The 26,433-nt window shown below is 43.8% G+C and overlaps 1 protein-coding gene across 1 annotated transcript; it reads right to left on the reverse strand.

Moving 5' to 3' along the window:
* Window positions 1-138: 138 nt before the first annotated feature.
* TRPM5 (transient receptor potential cation channel, subfamily M, member 5) lies at window positions 139-26,181 on the reverse strand (the record flags this gene model as incomplete). Its single annotated transcript, XM_008940101.1, has 16 exons — window positions 139-307; window positions 2,864-3,038; window positions 5,100-5,232; window positions 5,725-5,843; window positions 7,024-7,282; window positions 9,538-9,633; window positions 11,071-11,183; window positions 12,588-12,733; window positions 15,024-15,147; window positions 16,693-16,824; window positions 18,987-19,328; window positions 19,861-19,979; window positions 20,642-20,744; window positions 22,040-22,231; window positions 23,797-23,861; window positions 26,001-26,181. Coding segments are annotated over 16 exons (2,468 nt in total), but the record flags the coding sequence as incomplete, so codon positions are not given.
* Between the last annotated feature and the right edge of the window lie 252 nt (window positions 26,182-26,433).

Genomic DNA, 26,433 nt, shown 5'->3' on the forward strand with positions numbered 1-26,433 from the left:
TATCAATCCCTAAATAATATTCATTAGGAAAATTACTTGTGTATTCCAAACTGAGTGGCCAGCAGCAAGGGAGTGAACGTGGGCACTCAATCAAACCCTCACAGCCTCTGTCTTGCTACTTGTTGAAATTCCTCTTACCTGAACATGGCAATCAGGAGGTTCATCAGGAGGACGTTGGTGACCAGGAGGAAGATGACCAGCAGAAGAATGACCAGCCAGTTGGCATAGCTGTTAGGACAGGATGGTGAGTTCTCCTGCAGGATCTGCAGTGGGTTAAATGTACAGTTCCTGGGGTACGTCCGTGATGCTGCAAAGGAAGGTAAAGAAATGAAAGGATAATTTTGACAAATCCTACTGCCATGTGTGTTTCTTAGGGTGAAGACAAAAGCTTTGTTTTCTGGAGGGCAAAATCTCTGACTTTCAACAAAGAATGGCAAGAATTACAAGATATTCCCAAGGTCTGAGGTATTTTTGTAGCTATTTCAAAGCAAATAAAAACTGCATTACTGCATCTAAACATTCTTTTTTATTATTATTTTTAAGAACTAATGGCAGGGATGGATGCTTATACTCAGGACCTTTGCTGTTAAGATACAAATCAAGGACAATGATGATATCAGCTCCTGAAATGAGATTTAATCTTCGTGGTGTATGAAGAGCAGCAGCATGATTTTGTCCTGAACATTTTACCATTGTTATAACCTCAAAACCAATATTGTAGTAGTGATTTTTGTACTGTCCTTGTTGACTACTAGCAGGACTGTAAGAGTGAGACTCTCTTAACCCTAAAGGGACAGTTCATTGACTTCTTGAGCCACTGAGCTAATTCTTGCAGGCAACAGATAATTTATGTGAACTAATATACAATGTCTTTAATTTAGTGACTATGTAATCACTAGGTACATGAAGAGACATTGCTTTAATGTGTAAGAGGTTTGGAACCTGGGGACAGTGCAGACCTCCAGAACCTGGCTGCTCATTCAGGGTCAAGATGGTTGTTTAGCAAAGGGAGGTTGTACTGACAAAGCTGTAATTAGCTTTTGAGTAACCTTCAGCACAAGAAGGTTGTCTTGACAAAGCTGTATCCTTTTTAGACTAGGTTTGAGTGGCCCAAGGCAAGCCACTTTTGAGTATTTATTTAGCAGTTGTTCACCCACATGCTCATGTCCTTGCAGCCCTCAATGTTAGAATAAACTCAGAATGAGGAACACCATTCCCAGCTTTTACTAAATTTAAACTATGTAGAATGTCTGAGCTTGCAGTTGAGGTGAGTAAGAATGGTTCTGCAGCATCAGACTACAGGTCTAGCCCTCTCTCCTCTCTCCAGCTAGGACTTAAATCCACACTTTTAGAGCAGCATAATGATATTTCCTTTTTTTGTTCTTTTTTTTCACTAATAATTCTTTTCCCCACTGCTGTGTTCCTGAGAGCACACAGTCATATCAAAGCTCACCACAGCTGGGACTGCCTTCACCAAGAGCACTACTTACATTTATTACACTGAATTACTACTTATATTTATCTACCCTGAATTTCATTTGATGATTTAACCCTCCTGAGGGGCCCCTGCATCTCTTGGGTGTCAGCTTCAGTCTTTACTGCCCAGTAATGCAGTTTCATCGCAAGTTTTGTCCCTCTGATCATTGATCTCCTTTTCTGCATGTTCCAGAAAGCTGTTAAGCAGAATCAGCCCCAGAGACCCCAGGACAAATGACTCCTTTCTGGAAGCTGCCTGTGTAATTAGTTCTTTTTTAATCTGTCTGTTAACCAATTATTTATCCAAGTGAAGACACATTTTGGAGTCTCAATAAACACACATTTCTAGGGACTCTTGCACCAGACTTATTTCCAAATGAGATTCATCAAATATTTCATCCAGAAATATTTATTTCTCTCCAATTCCTCTGATGGAACTAAGAGGGATTGGTTGTGCTGTGCATGCTTACACTGTAGGCATTTAAAACTAAGTGAGATGAATCACTCCCCTGCTCTTTTGTCTCATTCAGGCTTTTTTGGCTTTTCTAACACTTGTGCTTTTTGTTGCTGAGCAGAGTGAACATGGAAGAATGCTTCCTGGTTTCTTTCTGTCTACGTGGGGTTTTTTTGTTCCATCTATATTACCTCATGTTTGAGTTCTTCAATACTACCACTGATATTTAGAACTGTTATTCTGGCTAAATTATGTGGCATTACTTCAGACTTCAATAGGAGATGCCCTATTCTTTATTTTACCTGCATACCTACCAGAGAAGTTGCCTTTGAACTTTCATGTCCAAGTATTTCCTTATCTCATGATTGTTCTGTCCAAGTATTTCCTTATCTCATGATGGTTTTTACGTTGTCTTGTTTGAAACCTTGCACATGTGCAGTTACCAGCTTTATTTGCTTTGGGCAGCTTTACCTCCAGAGTCAATACACACTCTAGAGGAATATTTATTCTGAAACAGAAGTATTTGCTTAGGGGCAGAGCTGCACTGCTTTAAGAGTGTCATGGTCAGCTCCTGCCAAAATCCACGGAGATGCTCTTATTTCACTTTCCACAGGGTTATCTGGGTCTGGGTTAAACTGAATGGAAATGGGTTGAAGGGGAGGGAAGGATGCCAGCCTTCAACACTGCAAATCCCTGGGTGAATGGTGCAGACAGCTTGTCTAAATAGGGCCAGCCCCTATGCTCTGATGTCATTCCTCAAGGCACGTTATCTCTCTGCAAATAAACTGCATCATAGTAATGGGAAAGCTTTCACCTGCAGCACAAAGTTGGTTTTTTATTAAAAAGAATCATACTGGGAAGGAATTTCATGCTCTAATCAGAAATGTGCAGTCCAAACTGGCCACGTGAAAGGGGTGAAAGAAATTTCCTCACTGTCTATTTCATCCAGTGGAATCTGGCCAAATATCTGAAGGTAGGGACGATAGAGCACCCTTCTGAATATCCATTCCACCTGGCTGTCATTGGGGTGGAGGAGAGCTTGAGTTGTCACACCATAGGCAATGAGCCACACGCTCAGGAAAAACAGAAAGAAGAAAACATCCTTCATCTAAAAAAGACAAGGGAAGGGGAGAAAAGGTGGAGAGGTGACTGCAGTAGCAGAGTCAAAGGAAATAGTCTCTCTACATGAAAACAGCTCAAATAATTCTGTTTCTCTACAAGCTTGTTTAGGTTACAGGAGGTGGGATAAGATACAATCCCACGTGCAGAATTCCAGTCTTGATCTTGCTGTTATCACATTGTTCTTGGCCTGTAATCAGCATTTTTCTTCCATAGCTCATTTAGATAAAGGCATGTTCTAAACTCAGCCCTTGCTTTTCAATCATCTACCAATTAGAATCATAGAATCAAAAATGCAACACGTTTAATCTTTTAAGTGAATCTCCTTGTGCCTTTTAAATGGAGATTTTCTGTGAGATCTGTTTGCCTGTGGATTTATGAGGGTTCTGCTGCAGCAGTGGATCCTGGCAACAGCCAGTGCTCAGTGGTGAACACTTAACCACTAATGCAGCAGGCACTGAAGGCTGCAAGGATCAGGTAGCTCCTATCTTGTGTTTCCAAGCCAAGTAATGCATCTGAGGGACTGTTTTTGGGACTTCCTGCTTTTAAACATCGTGTTTCTCTGCAGAAGCAGAAGTAATTGAATCCTAAAACACTTACTTAAAAAAAAGATAAATACATCTACTACGTCTTTCCAATGTAAGAATTTTTCCCTGGTGGAATTGGAACACTTCATCCTCTTCCCATCTAATCTGACAGAGTTCATTAGGGACTGTAGATTGGTTTCAATTAGATTATTGGATGGTGCAGTTACCCAAAAGCAAAGGGATTTCAGACTTCCAGGATGTTGCTTAAAGTTCTAGTAAGAAACACAGTGTCTAAGCCAGGCAAGGCAGAGCTGATGCCTTTCTAACTGTCACCAATCTGTTCTGTTTTCTGGAAAATTAAAAATTCAGCAATGCTGCAGGACTGGGACGATGACATAGTTGAAAGAGAGGAGTGGCAAGCGTGGAGATGGTTTTTTTTTCCCCAATTTTTATTTTGGAAAAACAAAGATGCCAACACTGACACATCAGCATGTTTGGCCAAGGCTCTGCTTTAGCTTGGTATGCAGCAAGGAAGGGGCAGAGCTGGAGGTCTGACCTCCCTTACAATAAACCCCTGCTCATGCTGTAAGCTAGATAATGTTCAAGAGCAAATATTTATTTGCCATTTACCCTTTTGCCACTCCAGGCAAACGTCACGTTCCAGTTCCAGTCCTTGCATTTGCAGACAAATCCAAATAGCTTGGTAGTTATGTTTATTCAATGTATAGCCTTGTTTAGACTGTAGGGTTTTACTGAGCTCTGCCCTGAGTCACAGATCAAATATTTGGAGATTCTATAACAGCACTTGCAGTTAGATGAACTCCTATTAATCAGTTACTGTGAGCTAATTGGCCTGGAGGATTAACCTGCCTAAATAAAAAGCTACTCCAACATATCACCACATAGCCAGGCACAGTAACTGTAGCCCTCCCATCTCATTTCCTGCAGGAGGGTGGTGATAAATACAAATCTTTTATCAACATCTCCCAACGTCCACTCACAAAGTGCTGATATGTTTTCATTGTAACTCAGAGCTGCAAAGTCAGAGTACAAATAAGAGTAACTCCTGTGGGAAACTCCCAACTCTACTTTTTCACAGATTTATTTCTTCTTGCAAGTAATAGAAACTATTTCCTCGAGCAGAGACATTCAGTAAATGGCCTGGTCTGCCCAAGGTCTTTGCTCTGAACACACACAGCATAGGAAGCTGGAAGAGCAGTAAGTCAATGAGGCTTTTTATTTGCCAGATTTGAGGATAAATAGTTAGGTAAGGGAAAGATTCTTACATCAGGACCAATTTAGTACATTATAGAGCTCTTTGGAAGAATTTATTTCAAACTTCTTGCACCTAATGGTCGTGTTAAGTAGTCTGTATATGCAAAATGACATCTGACAAAATATACTTTGGAAAAAATATGAAAAATAAAGACAGATTATAAAGTGATATCCTTTGAAAAGAGATTTCCTGCTCTCCGTTTTTTTAGAAAGCACAAGTATTTCTCTGAGAGATGCTGCTCACTCACCATCCTTTCCACAATTATGATCTTGGGTCCAAGCTGTTTGTGGATTGCAAAAATATGTATGAGTCTGAGTGTGAACACCATAAAATCCACGGCAAGTATCGTGCGGCCGGCTGGAAAAGTCGAGTCCAGCATCCTGCAGAAGACACAAAACCAAGTCTCAGCTCTCAGCAAACGCTGCTGGGAAGGGTCCTCTCAAAGATTTCACTCCATTTCCAGGCGTAGCCTACTTAGGGAAAGGCAAAGGCCTCAGGGCTGTGCTTGCACAAGCCTGTGAAAGGCATTTAACAATGTCTGAGAAACAGCCAGAAGATGGAGGGACGTCGCAACCTCTGTCTGGGCTTCACTGAGGTTTATTTTAAAAGAAAAATGAAAAAAATAATACATTGAGTAAGAGTGATTGCCAAAAGCCACCACAAAAAACCTCAGAGCTTTTTTCTGGGCGTGTGTTTGAATAGACCAATAGAGGTTTTTAGGGTCTCTGGAGCAAATCCTCTGATTCCACAGCATTTTAGGGGCTTTTGTTGGATAAACATCTCGTAGCTTGTAGAAGGAAATGTCACAGCCTGTCCTCACGTGCACATGAGACCTTGCTACTGCTGCTGAGCACCTCACATGGGACAGGTACCTGCAGGTTACCCCGATGATGAAGAGGAAGATGGTCACCATATCACATTTATTCCAGTTATCCTCCACATAGAGTTTAAATTTTTTCATTAAATTTGTGTCTCCGTCTGTATAGAAGCTCTGGAAAAGAGAAATAATCATTGGAATTGATCTGTTTCCTGTTCCACTGGGATTTTTACCAGAATACCTCTTTCCTTTTACTCCTTAATTGCAAAGAGTGAAAATGAATTCCTAGTGTAATAGGAAAAGAAAAAAAAAAGCTTGAAAATATAAGCTCAATTTACTGTCTTAAAACACAGATGTTGGATGAAGAAGGAAAAAATGAAGGTTTTTTGTCCTTGTGATATTAGCCTGCAGGATTTTTGAGGCCTGATTTAAGATTTTTGTCAGCATTTGGGCTGTTAACACACAAATTTCCATCCAAAGTTCAGTTTCTGGACACTGCTGTCTAAACAGCATGAGCAGATCTGGCATCTGTGCAGTGGAGTGGTCAGTGAGCACATTTGATTGTCCAGGCAGAGAGCTGGATTTCTTAGTTGCATTTTAACCTGGCATTCTTTTTGTTTTACAGGTTTACAATGAAAAGTTCCTTGATCCAGATATTTCCCGTGTGCTCCTCTGGCTGTGGCCTTGCTGTGAGGTTTCAAATAAATTGGGATCCCCTTCACTGCTTAAATAATGAACACCTATTTGTTCTTCCCCCAAAAATGTTCATAACTGGGGGGGTTTTTTTGTGCCTAAAGACAATTTTATGCACGAGCACCATTGTTCACACATTATTTTGATTGCTGAGATGAGAATTTTCCAAACCCAGTAACTGGCAGAGTAATGGAGAAGGTTTTTTTGTGGTTGTTTGGTTTAGAATAAGCAAATCCAAAAGAGATCTGCTAATGTTTGGAGATGAGAAGTATTTCAGGAAAAAACACAAATACCCTGAATTCATTAAATTGTGGGTTTTTTCACATAGTCCCCAGTGAGGACAAAGCTCTTAAAAGGAGATAGAGTTGCCTGCTGTGTTTCCAGGTGTAGAACATAACTCTCATTATTTGGGGTGGGAGATCCTAATTCTGGGGGGTGGTGAAATGAGGGAGAACCTGGATCTCAGCAGCACGCTTGAGTTGGGTGCAGCTGGAGCAGGAGGGGAAAACCAAGGTGGAGCTACAGGTTTAGGTGGTGGAGGAAGAACTTGCTCTGGTTGAGCTTTTTGGATCAGGTAAGTTCTGTGTTCAAAATATATATTCCAAATACTGCTTCAGGTTTTACTGTGTCAGTAATAACTAAGATGTTGTAGGCTACTGACCTGTCGGATTTCTTCCAAGACCAGAGTAAAAACCCAGAAGTAAAGTATAATTTCTTTAGCAGATGGACCCTCGGGTGGAGGTGGTTTAAAGTCTAGTAAAAGGACATAAGTAAATAGAAACAGAAAAGCAAAATACATGATAACATTCCCCACAAACACAGTCACAGGGGCACTCCAGAACTTTCTCCACCGAGTAAACAGGAATGTTGCCCACGCTGTGTTGTCAGAAGGGTCCTGGCTTTCCAATTTGCTGCTTCCTCTGCAAAACAAGAAGAATATAGGCTTGGTGATGATCTCCTAAAATTAGTTCCTGGCAGTAGGTTCAGTATTATTCTATGTGAAGCTTTTTATGAGGCAGTAACAGGCAGATGCAAGGAGGAAAGCTGTAGAAGTGAGAACAGTCGCATCACCATGGTGGGACTTCTTCAAGTCAAAAAGAAGGCTTTGAAAAATGAATTCCCATCAGACTTAAATGCATGTTCTCACTGTTTCAGTGTTGTTCTGTTAATCTGGTTTGTAACCTCGTTGTGTTCCTGCACGTGGGAGTGTGCAAATGCACAAGGAGAAGTGTGCTAATTGCTCTTCATCATCCTAAAGTCTTCTTCACTGGGAGGGAGGTGAGACACTGGAAGAGGTTCCCCTGGGAAGCTGTGGGTGTCCCCTCCTGAAATTGTTGAAGACCAGGTTGGATGGAGCTTTTGGGCAACCTGGTCTGGTTGGAGGTGTCCTTGCCCATGGCGAGGGGGTTGGAACTGGCTGATCTTTGAAGTCCCTTCCAAGCCAACCCCTTCTATGAAAAAATAGGGAAGAAAAACAAATGGCCAATGTAGTTTGTAAGTCTGTTCTTAATTATTTTGGCCTTAGAAACTTCTTGCAGTGTTTGCATGCACAAGCTCTTGTTGTTGCTGTGACTTTAAGCAACTCCTCCTTTTGACCCAGTCTCAGAAGTGCTGGATCATACTAAGCCCTTTTTGATTTAATTAGAGCAAATTGCAGAAAAAGTAAGCTAGAAGCCTTTGAGCAAAAAAAGTAACCAGTTGACCTTATGGATTAAGTCAATCTTTGACTATTGTGGAATTATGCAAGTATTTTGGTAACTGGAGGGGAATTTGACCTCTACAGTTGTTCTTGCTGTGTTTTGGAACATGAAGTGCTATTTATTAGCCCTGGAAGTGACCCCGTGGAGAAAATTCAAGTCCCTTGTATTTGGTAGCAATCTGATCTTAGCTAAGGCTTTGTTTCCACTGAAGTTGCTCCCCTGTGTAAGCCAGGGATGTTATTGGGCCTTTAATTTTGTGATTGTGGCTCTGCGAGGTGTGATCCCCAACCAAGGGCTATGACATCCAAAGACACACTCCCATGGTGACAGGCTAATATCATAAACAGATAACTGCAGCCTCAGTGGAAGATGGGGAAACAGATCTGAGAGAGAGAGAGAGAGGCTCTCTGTTAAAATAAACTGCTAAGATAACAGCAGCTGGAACTCACAGTGTAACAACCCAACCACGTTCCACTTGGGGTGTGGAAGTGCTTTAGGACATTGCTTACAGATAGCTCCCCAGGGGCAGATGCTTTTACACCTATTTCATAGGTTAGGGAAGGAGAGGAGAAAACTACTGATTTTTTCCAACATACCATCCGTTAAATGCCAGAGGTTAAAAATAGGACCTAAGAACTCTGACTTGATCCAGCACTTGGTGCTGTGGATGATGATTCCTTGCTCCCGTTGTTCACCTGTTTCTGGAGTTCTCTTTAAATCACTGAAATCACATGGCTGATACAATTTAGCACTGTGGAGCCATTGAGAGGACACTTTGCTGATCAAAATTCTTCCTGTCCTGCCTCAAACCCTTTGGGGCCTCCCAGATTTGGTGAGGGGTGTGCAGCAGAGGTACAAGGGGAGGTTCAGGAGTTCTGAGTTGCAGATCTGTGTGAATAACCACGAGCAGCTCATGGTTACCTGGTCGTGTGATGCTCCCTCTGACTCATTAGCTTGTTTCACTTCATGTTTCTCTTCTTTTAAGCTATAATTGAGGAGCACTAGTATGGGGAGAAGCTGACTGAATATAAAATACCCAGGTATTTGCAAGTACTTTTGTTGCTGCCTTTGTAGGGAAGTATGGAATGATGATTTTGCTGAGAACCTTCCTGCTCAGCTCAGTAACCTGGTAGGGGATTAGCTCCTAAATCCAATGTGCATCAGCCATCACAACCTGAAGGGAACCTCAGGGAATGCTTTCTGATTCCAGAGGGATTAAGCAGATTCCTTGTTCTGTAGGAATGACCTGCTCAGAACAAGTTGTCTCCTTAAGACAGTAACATACCCCTGTTTATTTTCTAGATGCCTTTCAGAGAGCAGCAATAAGCAGAGGACTAATCTGCTTTCTGAGCAGAAATGACTTTCTTGGTCCTTCAGCTGCTCCTTAGATCATTAGGTGGTGACTAACCCACAGGGATTGTCTGTTCTTGGATTGTTTTCACAAAGATTACATTAACTAATGGTTTTAAACTCACCTATCCTCCTCCTTGGAAAGAAAGAGAGTCCTCTCTGTGTCTAAACTGTCCAGCTCTCTAAATGGCTCCGGCTCGTTCTTGGATTGTTTTTCCTCACTGCAAGGAAATAAACTCATTAGTTAAAAGGGGATGGTTGGCAATTTGTCACTGCTAAATTGGCATTCATACAGAACTGCTGGCCTGTACTTTATTTTGGACTTGCTCTGCTGAGAAGCCCTCAAATCATGCACAGTCCTTAGCTCTGCAAATTCTCTGTATTTGTGAGGAGAAGGCTGAAGTCACCCGCAAGATTCAGAGAAAGGGATAAGTGGCTGCTCACAAAACTGGAGCAGGATGCTCAGTTTCCTCAAATTCCTTAGAATTTGAGCAGAAATAAACCCCTCAGTTAGTCCTAGAAGACAATACCCCAATGCTCTGTTCCTGCTTACTCTTAGCAATTAAGAGTGGAAATGCCAAAAGCAGTAGGGAACGTGGTGTCAGCTCTTGCCTTTCCAGGGGAAAGGAGGCAAAAAAATGTCCTCAACAGAACAAATCTGGAAAGGGTTACCTTGATTCTGAATCCTAATTTAAACCTTTCCATGAAAACTTTGCCAAAACTTCCCATTACATGACTTGAATTTGTGAATCTGGCAGGCGCTGATGAGCAGGTCCTCTTTGGGGATGCTGGCAGAAGGAAAGCCTGAAGTCAGCAGTGCCAAACAAGTTTTCCTCTTGCTTTTTAAATACTTTAACAGCTCAGGAACATATTTCATAAGAACACGTCCATCCATCGAGCCAGTTCTGATGATTTGTGTATGGTTCTTGCAATATTAGGAGGTTTTCTTCAAGTTTCAGTTCCTGATGACTGCCTGAGCATCTTGGCTGCTGCTTCTTTTTGTTGTTGTTTGGTTGTTTTTTGTTGTTGTTTGGCATGGAGGGGGTTGTTTTGTTTCAGGAAAATGTAAGATTTTAGCCATTTTCACTAAAAAAAGCTGAGAAACTTTGACAAAGAGCTGAGAACTACAAACTCCAAAGCTATGCCTGTGGAGAACTAACAATGAGATGTCATAAGAGATTGAATTTGAAAGTCTTAATTGATTTCATGTCAGTCTTGTGTTTTTAAGCTTGATTTATGGCTATCAAGGCTCGTGGCTGATAATACTGCTTTATGATGGCTGCTTTTCTAGGTAAGATGCTGAGGTTTGAACTCTGCCATCTCCAAATCTAGAACTAGATGGTGCCACACCTGGAGATATTCTACATGTTACTGGAGCTGCCAGAATTCCAACAGGCTTTTAAGTGCCAGAAGTGATCTCTGTGAATCTGTGACATTGATCTTTTAAGTACTAGACCAGGCACCAGCCCAGGACACACAAATCACCCAGTCCCATGGAGAAATGATGGGGTTAATCATGGTGCAATCCTCCTATTGCCACTCTGGGGTGATATTGCTGTTTTCACCACTTAAGCAAGAAAATTTTGAGTCTGGGTATTTTTTATGGCTTATTCTTCACCCCTGTGTTCTCTCTTCCACCCAAACAGTTTTGTGTGTACCTGAATGCTATTAAATTTGTGTAGATTAGGAAAGGGCACCAGAATCCACAGATTAACTTCAGGATCTCTGTGTTCGTAGACATGTCTCCCCACCAGATTTTTGTCAGGAAGGCCTGAAAGTCAGGAAAACAAGAGATGGCTTTAATGTCACGAAAATATACATGCAGATGAAGTGCACCTATGGTCCTAAGGTAGAGAATTCTCTGGAAATATAAAGAGGAGGCAAATCTTCAGAGCAAACGGGTGCTCTGTGTGTCCTCCTGCAGATGTTGTTGAATATGCAAAGAGTTATAAAGAGGAGCATGGAAAGAATAGCAAGTTAAGGGGGATTAAGCAACATCTGTGATGCTAAGAAAGTGCAAGTCAGGCTCTGGGAGCTAAAAGCACCATCACTCTTCATTGAGCTTTGTGTATGTGGAGAGAACTCGGGTTGTGAGGATAAAGCTCAGCAGTAATTTAATTTAACTTTTATCAGCGAGCTCTTCCCTGAATCCGAGCAAGGAGTGACCTCACGTCTTGGAACAGCTTCGTTCTGCCTCGGGCAGGTTTAAGTGCTTTCCTGATGCTTCTCTGTGAGCAAGGAAGGAATAAAAAGCACGGGATGAAGTAAGGGCTAAAGCTTGTTGTCAGTGCAATGGGATGAAAGGCAGAACCTGGTCCCTTTGTCAAGGAGGGGAGGTGACATCCTCTTTGTATGGTGCCAAGGAGAGGGCAGAGTGCCCTTTCTGAAGAAAGTCTTTTGGAGGTCTACATGTCCTGGGGTTGTTCAGTTGTTGGGCTATCCTCTCCTGTGTCTAATGTCATGCTTAGAGTCTGTCCTGGTTAGAAGGCAGAATTGTGTCCCACCTCCCTTATCCTTCAGCTTCTCAGATAGAGAGGTAAATAAGGAAGGCAGGGGGAATGAAAACCTTGCACCAAATTGAAAATTAACAAAATGAAATATATTATTTAACAGGGAACAGAAAGGAAGAAGGGAAGGGGTTTAACAGGGTACTGAAAAGAAGGGTAGGGGTTTAACAGAAAAGGGGAGTTGTAGGAACAACAAGGCAAGGAAGATTAAACTTCCAAATATACAAAACCCAAATGCTGTGCTGAGGCTCCCCGGTGCTGGATCTCGCTGGATTGAGGTGGATTGAAGCTGGATGCACAATCCTTGGACGTGGATGGAGGCAGGGAAGAGTCTGTAGATCAGGCCCAGGTCTCCAAGATGGCCACGGCCACGTGTAGCACAGGGAGCAGCAGAGCAGCGTGTGCCCAGGTACAAGGTCAAAGGAGCAAGAGCAAGAGGAAGAAGAGCAAGAGGGTAAGAGGAAGAGTCGTGCCTTTCTCACCCCTTTTATAGACCTTGGCAGGAAGTTCTGAAGACAGGAAAAGGGGAGTGGGAATAGGACAGGGGTACGCCCCTTTCATTCAGGCTTGTACCTGGTTTAGGGTTTCAGATCTCCACCCCCCAGGGGCAGCAGGTTTCAAACCATTACAGAGTCCTAGGTGGTGAGGGAAGGGTGTGTGAAGCTCACCTGGACACCATCATGTGCAAAGAAGGACTTGGCATCTGCCTCAGTGGCCAGCTGGAGGCAGGTGGTTTTGCTCCAGTACTGGTTCTTCCTCACCAACAGAGCAAACGCTCTCTCCTGGCTGTTGTGGTAGCATTCACTGAACAGTTCTGCCAGGGGAAGGAATGGAGACAAAGAGATCTTGTAATTCAGAGAAAAAGCAGTTGAAGGATGACTGTAAGGCAAGAGGGTGATGTGTGCAGGGCAGAGCAGTGTGGCAGAAGAGCCCAAGCACTGCCAGATGCTCCTCGCTGCACCAGAGCCTTCTGCAGGGCTCAAGGGGTTGAAAAGACCCTGAGAGAGCTAAGAGGAGGTGGGAGGGGGAGATGAACGAAGCTGGACACAGGGATAACTTGCTATGGCTTTGTACACGTGTTGGGGCAGAGAAGAGATGAAATGGATTTGACTTGGTGAAAAAAAAATCAATGCAATTAAAAAATCCCCACTCTCTGCAGAAAGGTGGGGAGTAAATCTCTCAGTGCCTCCCTCTCACCTCCATCTGTATGTTCCCTTCCTCAACCTGGGGCCTCTGACAGGTTTGGTTTGATTTGTTTTGGTGGGGTTTTTTTTCCTGTTTGAGGTGAGGAGAAATTTTTCTTCCTCACTTCTACAGACAGCATAAAAAAACCTTATTGGAAACATGTCAGTATTTGTCACAGTCCCTCATCTGCAGCTGCCTCCTGTGGAGCTCGAGGCAATCTCAAGCAAAACTGTGTCTCTTGGGTGATCCCCTCACCCTTTAAAGATGAGTTGCCACCCTACCCCTGTTCTCCAAAAGGAACAACTCAGCTTTGGCTTGTGGCCAACAAATCCTTGTCAAATCCAAAATGTCCAAAAAAAACCCCCACTTGATGCAGTGTCGTGGTGTAGTTCTGCTTCCAGTGGAGCTTGTGCTGGAGCTCAGAATAAACAGCCCCCCAAATCAAGGTTTTATCCTTAGATGGGATCTGACTTCTTGTGTCTGAATCACTTGGTTATCTCAGCCCCTTTCCCAGGCCAGCCTACACCTTGTAGTGAGGACTGGGGAAAGGATCAAGTTGATTTAAAATGAGCTGAGGCATGGACTTCTTCTGCAGTTGATGTGGTGTTTATCATCCTCAAAGAACATTCCCTCTGCTTGATAGCCACAGTGTTATCTGGGCCAGAAATTAAAAGCAGGGATCTGATTTTAATACTCCTGTGTCTTGGATTAGCCCCTGTGATTCCGTGGCTAAATCCCTCCAGTTCTGGGAGAACCTGGCTTGGATGCTGTGCAACCAACAAGGGCTCTGGGAGAAGAGGGGGAGATGTGATCTGTGTGTAAATAACCCAGCAGTGCTGCAAGAACCCTCAGCTGCCTGATGGAAAGGCTCGAAGGGGACAGCAAGACCCTCTCTGTTTTTTGGGGAGGGGTATTTTAAAGCCCTCTGCTCACATCAGTGCTACCTTCAGCTACCAGACTGTAGTCAGCTCTCTGCACAGGAGCTTCTCTGGGGGTTTGCTTTCAAACCAGGCGAGGGGGAGAGGGCACTGCAGATGCCCAAGTGCTCCCTGCTGCAGGGAGGGGTGGTTTGGCTGCTGCAAAACCAGCCTGAGCCTCGCTGCAGCTTTGCAGTGCCGTTGGCTCCCTTCTGGATGAGCTCATCTGGAATTATTTTTAGCAGCAAAGAGAAACCTTTAAAACTTGTTGCTCTGGTGGCTCTTACAGAGCGAGCTTGATGCTGCAGAACCAGGCTGCTGGGAGCCTGGAAGTGTTCTGGTTGTTCTGTCTCAGCTGAGAGGGTTGGGGTTGTTCAGCCTGGAGAGGAGAAGGCTCCAGGGAGACCTTCTGGTGGCTTTTTGGTACATCAAGAGGCCCTATAAGAAAGCTGGAGACAGATTTTTTTTTTAGCAGGGCTTGTTGCAACAGGACGAGGGGTGATGGGTTTGAACTAAAAGAGGGAGATTTAGACTAAATAGACAGAAATGTTTGACACTGAGGGTGTGGAGCCCCTGGCCCAGGCTGCCCAGGCCGCTCCCCCTTCCCGGGAGCCATTCCAGGTGAGGTTGGATGGAGCTCTGAGCAACCTGCTCTAGCTGAAACTCTCCCTGCCCCTTGCAAGGAGGGTTGGGCTAGATGACCTGGAAAGATCCCTTCCCACCCAAACCATTCTGTGATCTAAAATATAATATTAAAATAGCAACATTCAGCAGTCATTGCCTCCATGCATCCATGGAACACTGTTTTTTTTCCAAAATGATTGTTTTTAACTCCTCCTGCTGTGGGATTTGAACATTTGGGACAGCCTGTGCTGCAAGGCTGGTCAATTATTCATGACAGTTGACATTTTACAGCAGAAACAGTAAATTTTTTTTCACTGCCTTCCTTCCAATGGCAGTTCCTTAAATTTTTGATGCTCTTCAAAAGGCTCCATTACTTACCAACAGCAAGCTGCTCGTACTTGGCCTCTTTCATGATCCGTGCTACTTCAGTCTCTGTCTCCAGGCGGGCCATCTCTTTAAGGATCCTGCAGGCTGCCAGAGCTGAAGCTACACCCTCCTGACCCTGCAGAATGCAAAGAAGAGACTACCATGGACTGGAGGGCATTTCTGAACTGGGGAGAGCTCACTAAGGAACACATGTAACCAAAAAACACCCAAAAAATTCAGGCAGGTCACCTCTTTGGAAAATCTTGTCTCAAATACAAACTTGAAAATCCAAAATGTCCATCCAATTGACAGTTTTGGTGATATTTCACAGGATCCCAGAATGGTGGGGGTTGGAAGGGACCTCTGGAGATCATCTTGTCCAACCCCCTGCTCCAGCAGCTCACCCAGGGTCACATCCAGGTGGGTTTGGGATCTCTCCAGAGAAGGAGGCTCCACAGCCTCTCTGGGCAGCCTGTTCCAGTGCTCTGTCGAAGTTTTTCCTCATGTTTAGGTGGAACCTCCTGGGTTGCAGTTTGTGCCCATTGTCCTGTCACTGGGCACCACTGACAAGAGTCTGGCCCCAACCTCTTGCCCCCCACACTTTAGATATTGATCATATCCCCTCTCAGGTTTTTCTTCTCCAGGCTCAACAGCCCCTCAGCAGCTCTGTAGCTTCTGCTGGACTCTCTCTGGTAGTTCCCTGTCTCTCTTGAACTGGGGAGCCAGGACCTGGACCCAATCCTCCAGCTGTGGCCGCACTGGGGCAGAGCAGAGGGGGAGGAGAACCTCCCTCCTCCTGCTGGCCACACTCTTCTTAATTTTGATAACTGAACCCACTTGTGCCTTACTGAGGCATCAGTTTGATAACTGATACTTCTTGTGCCTTATGAGGCTGGAAGCTTTTAGGTTGGTTTGACTGTAGAAGGGCCTGATTTGGGGTAGGAAAAACTGAAAGAGGGGGTTGCATCATGCAACTAGAGCAAAACAGTCTCACAGCTCCAAGGCACCTGGGATGGGATGTGCTGAGACCTGGCACAAGGAGGGAGCAGAGCTGGCAGAGGGACGTGCCCCTGGGGACAGGGCTCCCCAGGGCCGATGTGTCTGCAGGCACACGGGGAGCTCTCCAGATGCAGCCTGGGGCTGGAGCCCAGCGGCCGTGGCTGGGTCTGGGGGCGGGAGCCCAGAGGCCGTGGCTGGCTCTGGAGGGGGAGGGAAGCCACAGCCACCTCCAGATGCATGGCCCAGGCCCTCGGCTGGGGGGGGAATGGGAACAGGAGGTGATTATGCCAGCCTGGAGCTCAGCCTGCGGGAGCGTGGGGCTCTCGTTCCCCGCGCACGCGGCGCCTGGGCTGAAGATGCTCCTCTGAGGCATCTCCCTGGAACCCCAACAACTGTCCTATTGTAGAAGGAACAAAACCTGAGTGTGGTGAGTCACCAGCAGCGAGGAAGAGGAGGGCCAGCCCTGCAGCTGGGGTCAACCAGCAGGCTCTCTGACTGTGCTGATCCTGCTGCTCTGCCAGAGCCTTTGGCCCCTGCTGGCGTGGACCACGTGGAGATGGGAAGCTCTACCAACGCCCCATCTGATGGTTTAGAAACAAGCCTGTCTGTCAGCAGAGCTGGAAGGCTGAGCAAAAACCCTCTCCCGTGCTTGCACTGTGCCAGCGTTTCCCTCCCAGCTCACCATAGCCCAGAAGTAGTTTGCCATCTTGTGCCGGTTTTGAAGTACTGCCCACACAAACAAATCCCTCCAAGGATTTTCACTCTTCTGGTTCATGTCCAAAGGCTCAGGTAGTCTCTTTGCGTTCATTTTATCCTGAAATATGGTTTGTAGAAATTAAAACCCGGGCTGTGGTCTCATTCCATGCAAATGACACGATCTAAGGTGCTCTTGGCCTCGGCAACTGCTTCATCTACGTTTGATTTTTCTTTTCTGTAGGACTGAGAGGTAATTAGCTCATTCTCTCCTGAATTCAAAGGACCTTTGTGTCCCTGATGGAACTCAATACGTGTGAGAACGTGCTGGGTGAAGCCATGACTCCATTGAAGTGGATGGAGAAGCTCTCGTTGGCTTCATTAAGGGCAGGGTTTCACTGGTGTGTAATATCACCCAGGGCAAACCTGTGGTGAGCTAACCTGAGCTTGCCTTCAGAGTGGATTCTGCTCGACTGCCCCATGGGATATGGTTCCAGAGAAAAGAGAACAAAAGGGGTTTGGTTTCAACAGAAATCTCACCGAGGCCCCGCACAGGAGAAGAGCAAAGCACATCAATACCCTCCTTTTAATCTTTCCTTTGAGAAATCTCTCCCCCATGCAGGGAATATTTTAAGCAGAACACGTCTTATGCCTTTAGTATCTGATTTTATAAAAAACAAAACCTCTCTAGGGGAAGTGTGACAACTGAGGTCCAGTTCTGAGTTTGGAGTAGATTTTAAAACTGCCTTTATGGTGTTAATCAGAAGCAGCCAAAGTGATTTTTAAAAAAAAAAAAAAAAGTTTTTCTGATAATATATTTTTTTTTCATCACTTAAACTATAGGATTTTGTTCAAATTTATTTTCATGGCATTTTGGGAGGAGTGTTGGTGGTGTTCAGTTTGGAGTGAGCTATTTAATCAACACGAATGGCATTGAAAAACCTGCAGGACACATGCTACTAATTAATTTATCTAGGCTTTATTAAAGCAGAAGTGATGGAAGCTCTTGAGTTATTAATTTTTGGCTTTTTTATGACGTTTCAGTGGGACCTATCCCATGTCATCCTTGTGACAGAACACCCACATGAAGTGGCCCTGCCCAACACCTGACAAGTCTACTTTGAGAAATCTCTCCCCCATGCAGGGAATATTTTAAGCAGAACACGTCTTATGCCTTTAGTATCTGATTTTATAAAAAACAAAACCTCTCTAGGGGAAGTGTGACAACTGAGGTCCAGTTCTGAGTTTGGAGTAGATTTTAAAACTGCCTTTATGGTGTTAATCAGAAGCAGCCAAAGTGAGGGTTTTTTTTTTTTAAAAAAAAAAGTTTTTCTGATAATATATTTTTTTTTCATCACTTAAACTATAGGATTTTGTTCAAATTTATTTTCATGGCATTTTGGGAGGAGTGTTGGTGGTGTTCAGTTTGGAGTGAGCTATTTAATCAACACGAATGGCATTGAAAAACCTGCAGGACACATGCTACTGATTAATTTATCTAGGCTTTATTAAAGCAGAAGTGATGGAAGCTCTTGAGTTATTAATTTGTGGCTTTTTTATGACGTTTCAGTGGGACCTATCCCATGTCATCCTTGTGACAGAACACCCACATGAAGTGGCCCTGCCCAACACCTGACAAGTCTACAAAGTCTAAATCTGGGAACAGTTTTAGGTACAAAGATTACTGCTTTCAAGCCTGGGATTGAAAAGAACCATCACTTGCTTCTTCTTGTCCTTGAAAATACTGTTTTTCAAGTAGTCCTTCAAATTCTCTCTGAGAAATCCAGGCTGCTGCTTTTATGTCTAATTACTCCTCACTAAACAAATCTCTGTATTGCCCATCTATCTTCCACTGCATTTTTCTTTATGCATATGAGGCTTATAAGATCAACAAATTATTCTCCACATGCAAGGTGCCAGAATGAGGAATTGCCTGTGGAAGCTGTGCTAGAAGTAGGAGAGAGGTGGGACCCCTGCAGAGCCTGCAACCCTACCAGTGTAGAGTGAAACCTGGCACCAAACCCCATGTGCAGAGAGGGAGGAAGAGGAATCACAACCTGCTGATCGTAGAAATTCCTTCTTTTCCCTTTTTAATTTTGAAATTGAAAAGGTCAAACCATCTAGCTGGAATAGTAATGAGCTGAAAAAAAGGAATGAGAAAGTGAAGTGACTGTTTCTCTCCTCTTCCCTTTCCTGTCTCACCCCCAAAGCTTAGACCTAGTTAAAATTTTCCAACTTCTAAACTGGAGTGGAGCAGGGCTACAATGGAAAATTGTGACTCACTGATTTCCTCTTGCCTCCATGTCTGGGGTCTTGATAGAAACCTTTGCAAGCATCGTGGAGAAAGTCTTTGAGAACTCTAGAGACCTCACTGAGAGTGAAGAGCGGGCGGGTCTCATGCTGCTCCTCACGCTGTTGGCTTGCCAAGGTCAGCTTAGTTTCTTCATGTTTCTTCAGCAGAAGTTCGTAGAGGAGGCACTTTTGGGAAATGGAACAGTAGAGTCTCTGCAGACGACTGTATGTCAGGAATTCAGGTATGTTAGCCCCGTTGTCAACAAATAACTTCACAAATTCTGGTTTATCGTTGATCAGAGCGTCCATCAGCACTTCCTCCAGGTCACAGGACTAGATTGATGAAGGGAAAAAGAGAAGATTTTGGGGGTTGTCATGGGCAGATGAGGAGGGAGGTTACATTTAACGTGAGGACGTGCACATTTTGTCTCCCACCAGGTCAACAGCATCCACACAAAGAGCATGCTGTAGGCGTTATGGTGATGTTGGGTACCCACCACACTGGGCATTTATACAGTGTGGAAACAGTGACTTTCCTCCTACCATCTTCTAACAGTATTTTCTGCACCTTCCTTTTGCTTTGTGAGCTCAGGTTTGCTTCCTTTAAAGGCCTGTACAGAAGGTGGGGGGAAGATTCTTACTCCCAAACTGCTCAAGAAGGAGACCACGACCATGGAATTATTTATCTTTAGCCATTGTCATCGTGAGGACCAGAAAGACCAGAACCCTAAGGAGTCATGCTGCTGCCCAGCAGTGGAGAGTGCAGGCAGTGTTAAAAACAGTCCTCCTACCAGGATATGTTTTAGCATCCTGAACATGTTGGATTATACACCTTTCATCCTGGAAGGCAATAAACCCCTGGTACCTTCCACTCCACGTCCCCATTGAATATTTCACTTTTGGCTATGTCCACTCTGTTCCAGGCCACTGCCAGCTTCAGTTCATCCAGATATTCCTGAGCCTCCTGACTGTGGCTTTTACAGGCTGGCAAAAAGAGGAAGTGCAAAGGAAGTCAGTACTTGACACTTGTTCTGTTTCTCTGAATACAGTCTTGGTGCCATGCTAAATTTGGGCTAACACAGACAATGAAGCTGACACAAATTGAAATGAGTAGCTGAGGAAGTAATGTCTCCTTTCAGAAGACACAGTGGAGATCATAGAATCATTCTGGTTGGAAAAGACCCTTCAGATCCAGCACTGCCAGGTCACCACTGACCCATGTCCCCCAGCACCACATCTATTTATTTATAGGAGAAATGAATTATTGGTGAAACTGAGACAATTTGGGTCTACTTGTGGGTTTTGGTTTTGTTTGTAAATGGCTTCTATTTGGAATAACTGGTCTAGTATATTTTAGTCCTCCTATAACCTCTACCACTAAAAGAAACAAGCAGTGAAGGGATTAAAATAGTACTGTACAGTATGATGAGATTAAAAAGCAAATACTAGTTTAAAGCAAAGTTACAGGAGCAGTGGTGATAGCCACAGTTAATTTGTCAGTAAGCAAACAGAAGATTTCTGCATCAGAAATTAAATCTGAACCAACAGCCAACCAAACTTGCTCTGGACAGGGATGAAATGTATTTATAGCAGGGATGAAGTCAAATAAGACAAATATTACACCATGCTGTGTTTAGTCTTCTTACCTTTTACTAAAGCTTTTAAAATGACTGTGTCTAGTTCCTCTGAACCATCTTGCTCAAAGTTGTGCAGGGTTAGAAGATGCTGGTGTGAAATAATATTCTGAATCTATTGGGAGTTGAAACAAAAACCTCATTTTACACCTTGTCCTGCTGCTCTTGATGCCTAAGAGCCCCGTGGAGAACATCCCTGTGATACAACCCAACAACTTATCTTCTAATTGTAAAGCTGAGGTTTGACCTGAAGACAAATGTTGGTGGCTTCCCATATATAAACAAGTCCTAAGGCAAGGAGGAAGTTCCTGCCTCTTCCAAATCCACCTAGTAGAGTAGGAGGAACAGAATTTGGCCATCCCAAGAACCTAGTGTTTGAATTAAAAGCTCCTTCCCTAACTCACATTCTTATTTGACTGACAGTGGTGCTGTGGCCAGGGTACCACTGGTTTTGTTTTACCTTCTCTCACTTTGACATTTAAGTTTTGCTCTCAGAGTTGTTTATTTAAAAGCATAGTCTCTAAATCTTCTTTTTGTAAAAGTCATCAAATATTGTTCTTTGGGTAAAAGTCATCAAATATAACATCCAGTACTCTTTCCTTCTGCTACTCTATTGAGTTTTCCTTCTCTCAGTGCAGCTGCACTGAGATTTTGTGAGCATCTGGCAATATTGCTCCTAGATGCCCTTTCATCCCCTTGTGTTAACGACCTGGCAAAGTTCTCCCTCTGGAATTAAGATGTGGAACTTTTAAAGCTAAAGATTACAGCAGGGACTGCAAAGAGGAAGCAGTGGGTCAGGTGGAGTGGTCTTGGTTTATCTCAGAGGGGCACAGTGTTCTTCAGTCTTCACAAAAAAACAATCTCAAAGTGTATTTTTTGTTTGTTAAGCACTTCAGCATAGTGGTTTAAGCCCAGCAAGAGTGCCTCAAGGCAGAAGAATAAGGAAAACTGAGTTTTTGTCCTCCTTTTCTTCAGGGCGCACATAACGGAGTGATTTCTGAGCACCCTTCATTCTTTTCAATATATTCATGCTTATCTACAGTGAGGTTTCCATTTAGCAGCTGTAGGTTGTGAATTAGGTCTCTTCTGCCACAGCTGCACAAGCTCCACAGCTGTGGAGTATAAATAATGCTTGTGGAGTATAAATAATCCTTCATGTCCTCCAGAAGGATTGTGAGGTTCCTGGCTGTTACTTGAGGAAAGACAGAGCTCTAAGTGTTCAGCTGAGTCCCTAGGACAAAGTGGTTGATTTTAATGTTAGAGGGATATTCTATGACATGAGTGTCAGAGCACTGGAGGGCCCAAAACTTCTGGGCAGCTTCTTCTCAAACCTACACTGAGTGGGCTACCAAAATAGTGAGAGAGAGCTCGTGGGTGTGTTGCATGTAATTATCAAAGATAGGAGCTCACCATTGCTGTCCATTGGACAACATCCTTCCACAAGAAGCTTTCTGCAGGGAATTTCTCCTTAAATTGCTCCTCAACAGCCTCTGGTGTGATGAGCTGTGGGTCGTTCATGAAGGCAGCTAAGATGTCAGATGTACCCCCAGATCCTGCCAAGATGAGCCAGGGAGCAGAGTTTTCCAGCCCCTTGCACATTCTCTGTAGTTTCAAAAACACATTTTTTTAGAATTAATATATGGAAAGAGAATGTTTTGCAGAAGAAGGATTTCTTGCAAACTGGGAATAATCTGGATTCACTCTGGAGCCAATCCAGGCTCCTCTAAACTGTTAGAATCCTTCTGATTCCATAGCAGGTTGTCCACGTGTAGGCTCCTGACTATCCTGCTTTTCATGACCTATCTGCCAAGCAACCTGATTTGGACAAACAATGCATAAAACCTCTTTGTCTGGACTTCCCCCACCCCCATCCCCTTTACAGTTTGTGGTTGAGCACAGTCAAGTGCCAGAAGAGCACTCTGCAGGAATTCTCTGCAGGTTTTTGTGGCTGCTAAACTTGATGATGCCTTCTGAAAACTGGGAATTTGCCTGTGGGAATGCAGCACTGAGCCACAGGAAAAACCACTGAATCACAGCAGCTACAGGAGTTAAAGGCTGATAATTCTATTGCTTCCTCAATTAGAATGAGTCAGGCAGGTTGTTGAGAGGGGAGAGCAGAGGCCATGGCATCCTAACTGCAACAATGATTTGAGGTCCCTTCCAACTCAAAGCATTCCCTGATTATTTGCTGCCAATCTATTCCTTGCTCTGGAACTGAGCAAGAAGCTAATGAGGCTCTAAGTATTGAGCCTCTTGTTGTGCAGGGATTGGGAGGTTTTAGGTTGGGTTTGCTTTTTAACCACTGTTTCCAATTTGTATGTGAAAACATGATGTTCTGAAAAAGCTCACTCAGCTATCAGGGCAGCTCCAACCTGTCACCTTTGGTCTCCAGGTCACTTTGTTCTCTAAAACTTTGAAAAAAGGATTTATAGGTTGTGATATGTGAATTTTTTTCAACACCCAAGATGCAGAAACCACTGCTGTGTTTAGCTTCTAGAAGGAAATCTCAAGAGGTGACATAATCCTGGTTTAACCAGTGAGGTTTCTACCACCAGTCGTGTGTCTAGATGACAAAGATAGGACAAGATACAGGGAATGGAAACTGAAACTAGAAAACATCACCAGAAATGAGTTGTGGAAGAGGTTATGAGCTTTTGTGGCAGAGTCTCATCACGTGGAAAGTTTAAATGGTGGTTAAATGTCTCTCTGGAGCTACTGTAGGGTGTTGCTTAGAGTGTTATTAAAAAGATGCCACATGGCCATACAGGTTGCTATAAAGTAGCACAATAAAATATCAGTAAAGTAGAAATCAGAGTATCTGTGAGTTAATGGGCTGGGGCTTTTTTTGTATGGGATCTCAAGTGATAGCCCTTCATTTTGCTAGATCTGGAGCTGGTTTTCTATGGGCTCTTTCTGCTTTTGGAGCCTCCCTACCCACTACGAGCTGGCAGTGGAAGCTTTAATGTTCAGCTGCTGCCTATTCAAAAGGAAATCTTTCCCCTGAACAAATACTGGCAAATTTAATATTAACTGAGCTCAGTTCTTAATGGTGTATAGACAGGAATTTTGACTTTGTCAAGGGCCAATACACGTGTTTGTCATCCAGCCAAATTTTCCATGAATTACTGAGCACCAGTGAATTTATAGAGTTGCCAACAGCTCCTTACCTCAAATGTTCCTGGTCCTCCATTTACCAGCAAGCAAAGCACAGGGATCTCAATGCTGCCCGTTCCTGGGAAGTAGAGGGTTTAATTTTTTAAGACTTAATGGCTTTTAAAGTTATTTCTTTACTGCCAGGGGATCAGAGGGTGGAGTAACGGAGCTGCAAGGTAGGATTGTTTGGTTCTCAGAGAAGCAGCTACCATTATTCATGCTAAGATTCAGTTAGAAGGGAAAAGTCAGACCCAGGTGTTCTGCATGTGCAGGAGGTCCAGGAGAAATACCTGATAAAAGGAGGATTTTAAGAATATGAAGAGGTTGACTCTGTAGACCATCTAGGGTGAAACGAGTCAGAGAAGAATTGAGAGGAACCATCTACTCTTTATTACTCTGCTTAAACGACTTAAAATTTCATTCAGCACAGTCTATGGAGGTGATTATTCATAAGATGATGTTATACATTTAAAGGACAGTTTAATGAAATATTTAATGTGTCATAGACAGCAGGGGAAGAAATGATGGAGGCACCCCTGTCCTCAGCCAGCCTCCCACAGGGGCCCATTTATTTCTAGGTGCTTTATGTTGTCAATGCTAAACTCTGCAATCTAAAAGTGACTACAGGTTGGCCTAAAAGAGCTCAGTCAAAGCAGTAACCTCATGACACAAATGGCTTTTTTTAGCTGGAAGATAAAAGGCAGACAATTTTTTGGATGGTTTTGATGTTTCCCTTCGTAGGTCTCCCAGAGCAGTGTAGAGATCACCACTTACCACTTGGTGGATCTGTTGTGGGATGACTATAGAGATAAAAAGCAGCTAAAAACCATACTCAAACCAGGATTTAAGGTAGCACTGAGCTGTGACTGGCAAGTAGCTTAATTTAGTTCAGTGACTGGCACAGCATTGCTGTACCTCTGTATGGTGATGCTCCAGATTGAAGAGTGACCTCTGTGACTACAGGTTCCTCAGGGCATGTTTATGGCTTAAAAGATTCTTCATTTACTATAGATTTAGATAAAAATGAGCTGGAGGAGGACTGGGGGGAATTTTGTCTCCACGCTAGGAAGTCCTTAACTGCAAATAATATTCAGCACACCAAAAATTTCCTCTGAATGACTGCTGGGTGTTTTTGAAAACACAGAAATTCTGCCTGACCTTATTAAAGTGTTTTGCTTCAGTCAAATCAAATTGCTTTCCCTCAGCTTGAACATAAATGAGCTTAAATGAATGACATTAGTTTTGTTTATAGAGGATATCAGGGACTTCAGTATGCTCCAGTGAAATATTTATCAAATGAATCAGCATTTTTGGACAGAAAATGGTTCCACTGAGATTTTTTTTCAATGAGATTTGGCTTGCAAGCAGAGACAGGGTTACTGCCTAATTCTCAGCACTGCAACCTCAGCCTATCAGTACAGGCTACCTGGGGTCTCTCCCCTACCCAAATTCTCAGAGGAGCATCCTTTGGGTGCATCCCTGCTCTGGGGTTCATCTGTGCAGCCATGCTGTTGCTCTGTAGTGGAATGTTCCACTGATGCCTACAAGTGTGAGTAACTGAGCTCTCCCTCCTGTATCTGCTGAGCAAGTATTCCAGAAACCAAGGCAAGGTGAAAGGGATGCTCTTAGCACTGCAGCTCAATTCCTCCCACAGAGAGCAGTAGGAGCTCTGCCCAATAGTCTGTTTTCATAAACAAAGGTCAAATAGATTTAAATGACCATTAGATGCTACACTGTTTACCCAGGATAAGGTTTGATCCTGAAATAAATATGATTTCAAACGTTTCAGAGGGCTTTGGAACAAGTTTTTTCTTCCAGAGTGGGGGCTATTCAAGGTCCTGTGGGTGAGAGCAGTTAAAAATACACAACAATGAATATCCATCTCTTAGAGCTGCTAGTTAAAGCATTGGAAGGTGGATTTATTCTCCATTTTTTTTTTGTGTTTTAAGACAATCTGAGCTATGCTTTGAAGATCAACTTTGAGCTATGTTTAAGGAGATAAGAGTTAGGATTTTGGGTTCAAAGAGCAGCTTTCTCAACGTCAGAAATCACCTTAGTTCTGCCTCTTCCATAACGACCAACACATTTACTTGATCTTGCCTGTGTAGATGATTGTCTAGTTTGAGGACTAGATTTGCCTTTGATAAGGCCAGGGGCTGAGGAGCATCACTGCCTTATCAGCATTAATCAAGATAAGACCCCCAGAGAGTCTACTCACCACCACAGCCAGTGCGCTGCTCAGAAATGTGCTTCTCCAAGGCGAGACGTAGCTCAGTGGTTCCATCTGCCTCATCTGCTGCCATGTCAGCCACCAAAATAAAATGGGAATGGTTGTGGTCCAGGGAATACAGCGGGCCTTGGATTTTGTCATCTGATTGGTAGTGCACAAGGCTTTCGTTCTAGAGAGAGGAGGAGAAGTGTGAGCGTGCTCTACAAAATGCAGCCCGTGGTTTTAGGGGTTTCATCTCCATTTTTGGGTTCTCTGCAGCATGCCACCTTTGAGATGCTTGACTAGACTCTTGGAAAAGGGTAGAAGGAGAATGTGTTCCTTCTGAAAGGCACCAGCTTTGGCAGGACTGAAAGCTGAAGTCCCTGAAGTTTCCCTCTTGGGCTCTGCAAAATATACTGGGTGGTCCTTGTGGTCCCTTCCA

The sequence above is a fragment of the Merops nubicus genome, unplaced genomic scaffold (assembly GCF_000691845.1).
Source record: "Merops nubicus isolate BGI_N331 unplaced genomic scaffold, ASM69184v1 scaffold20045, whole genome shotgun sequence".
Lineage (NCBI taxonomy): Eukaryota > Metazoa > Chordata > Aves > Coraciiformes > Meropidae > Merops > Merops nubicus.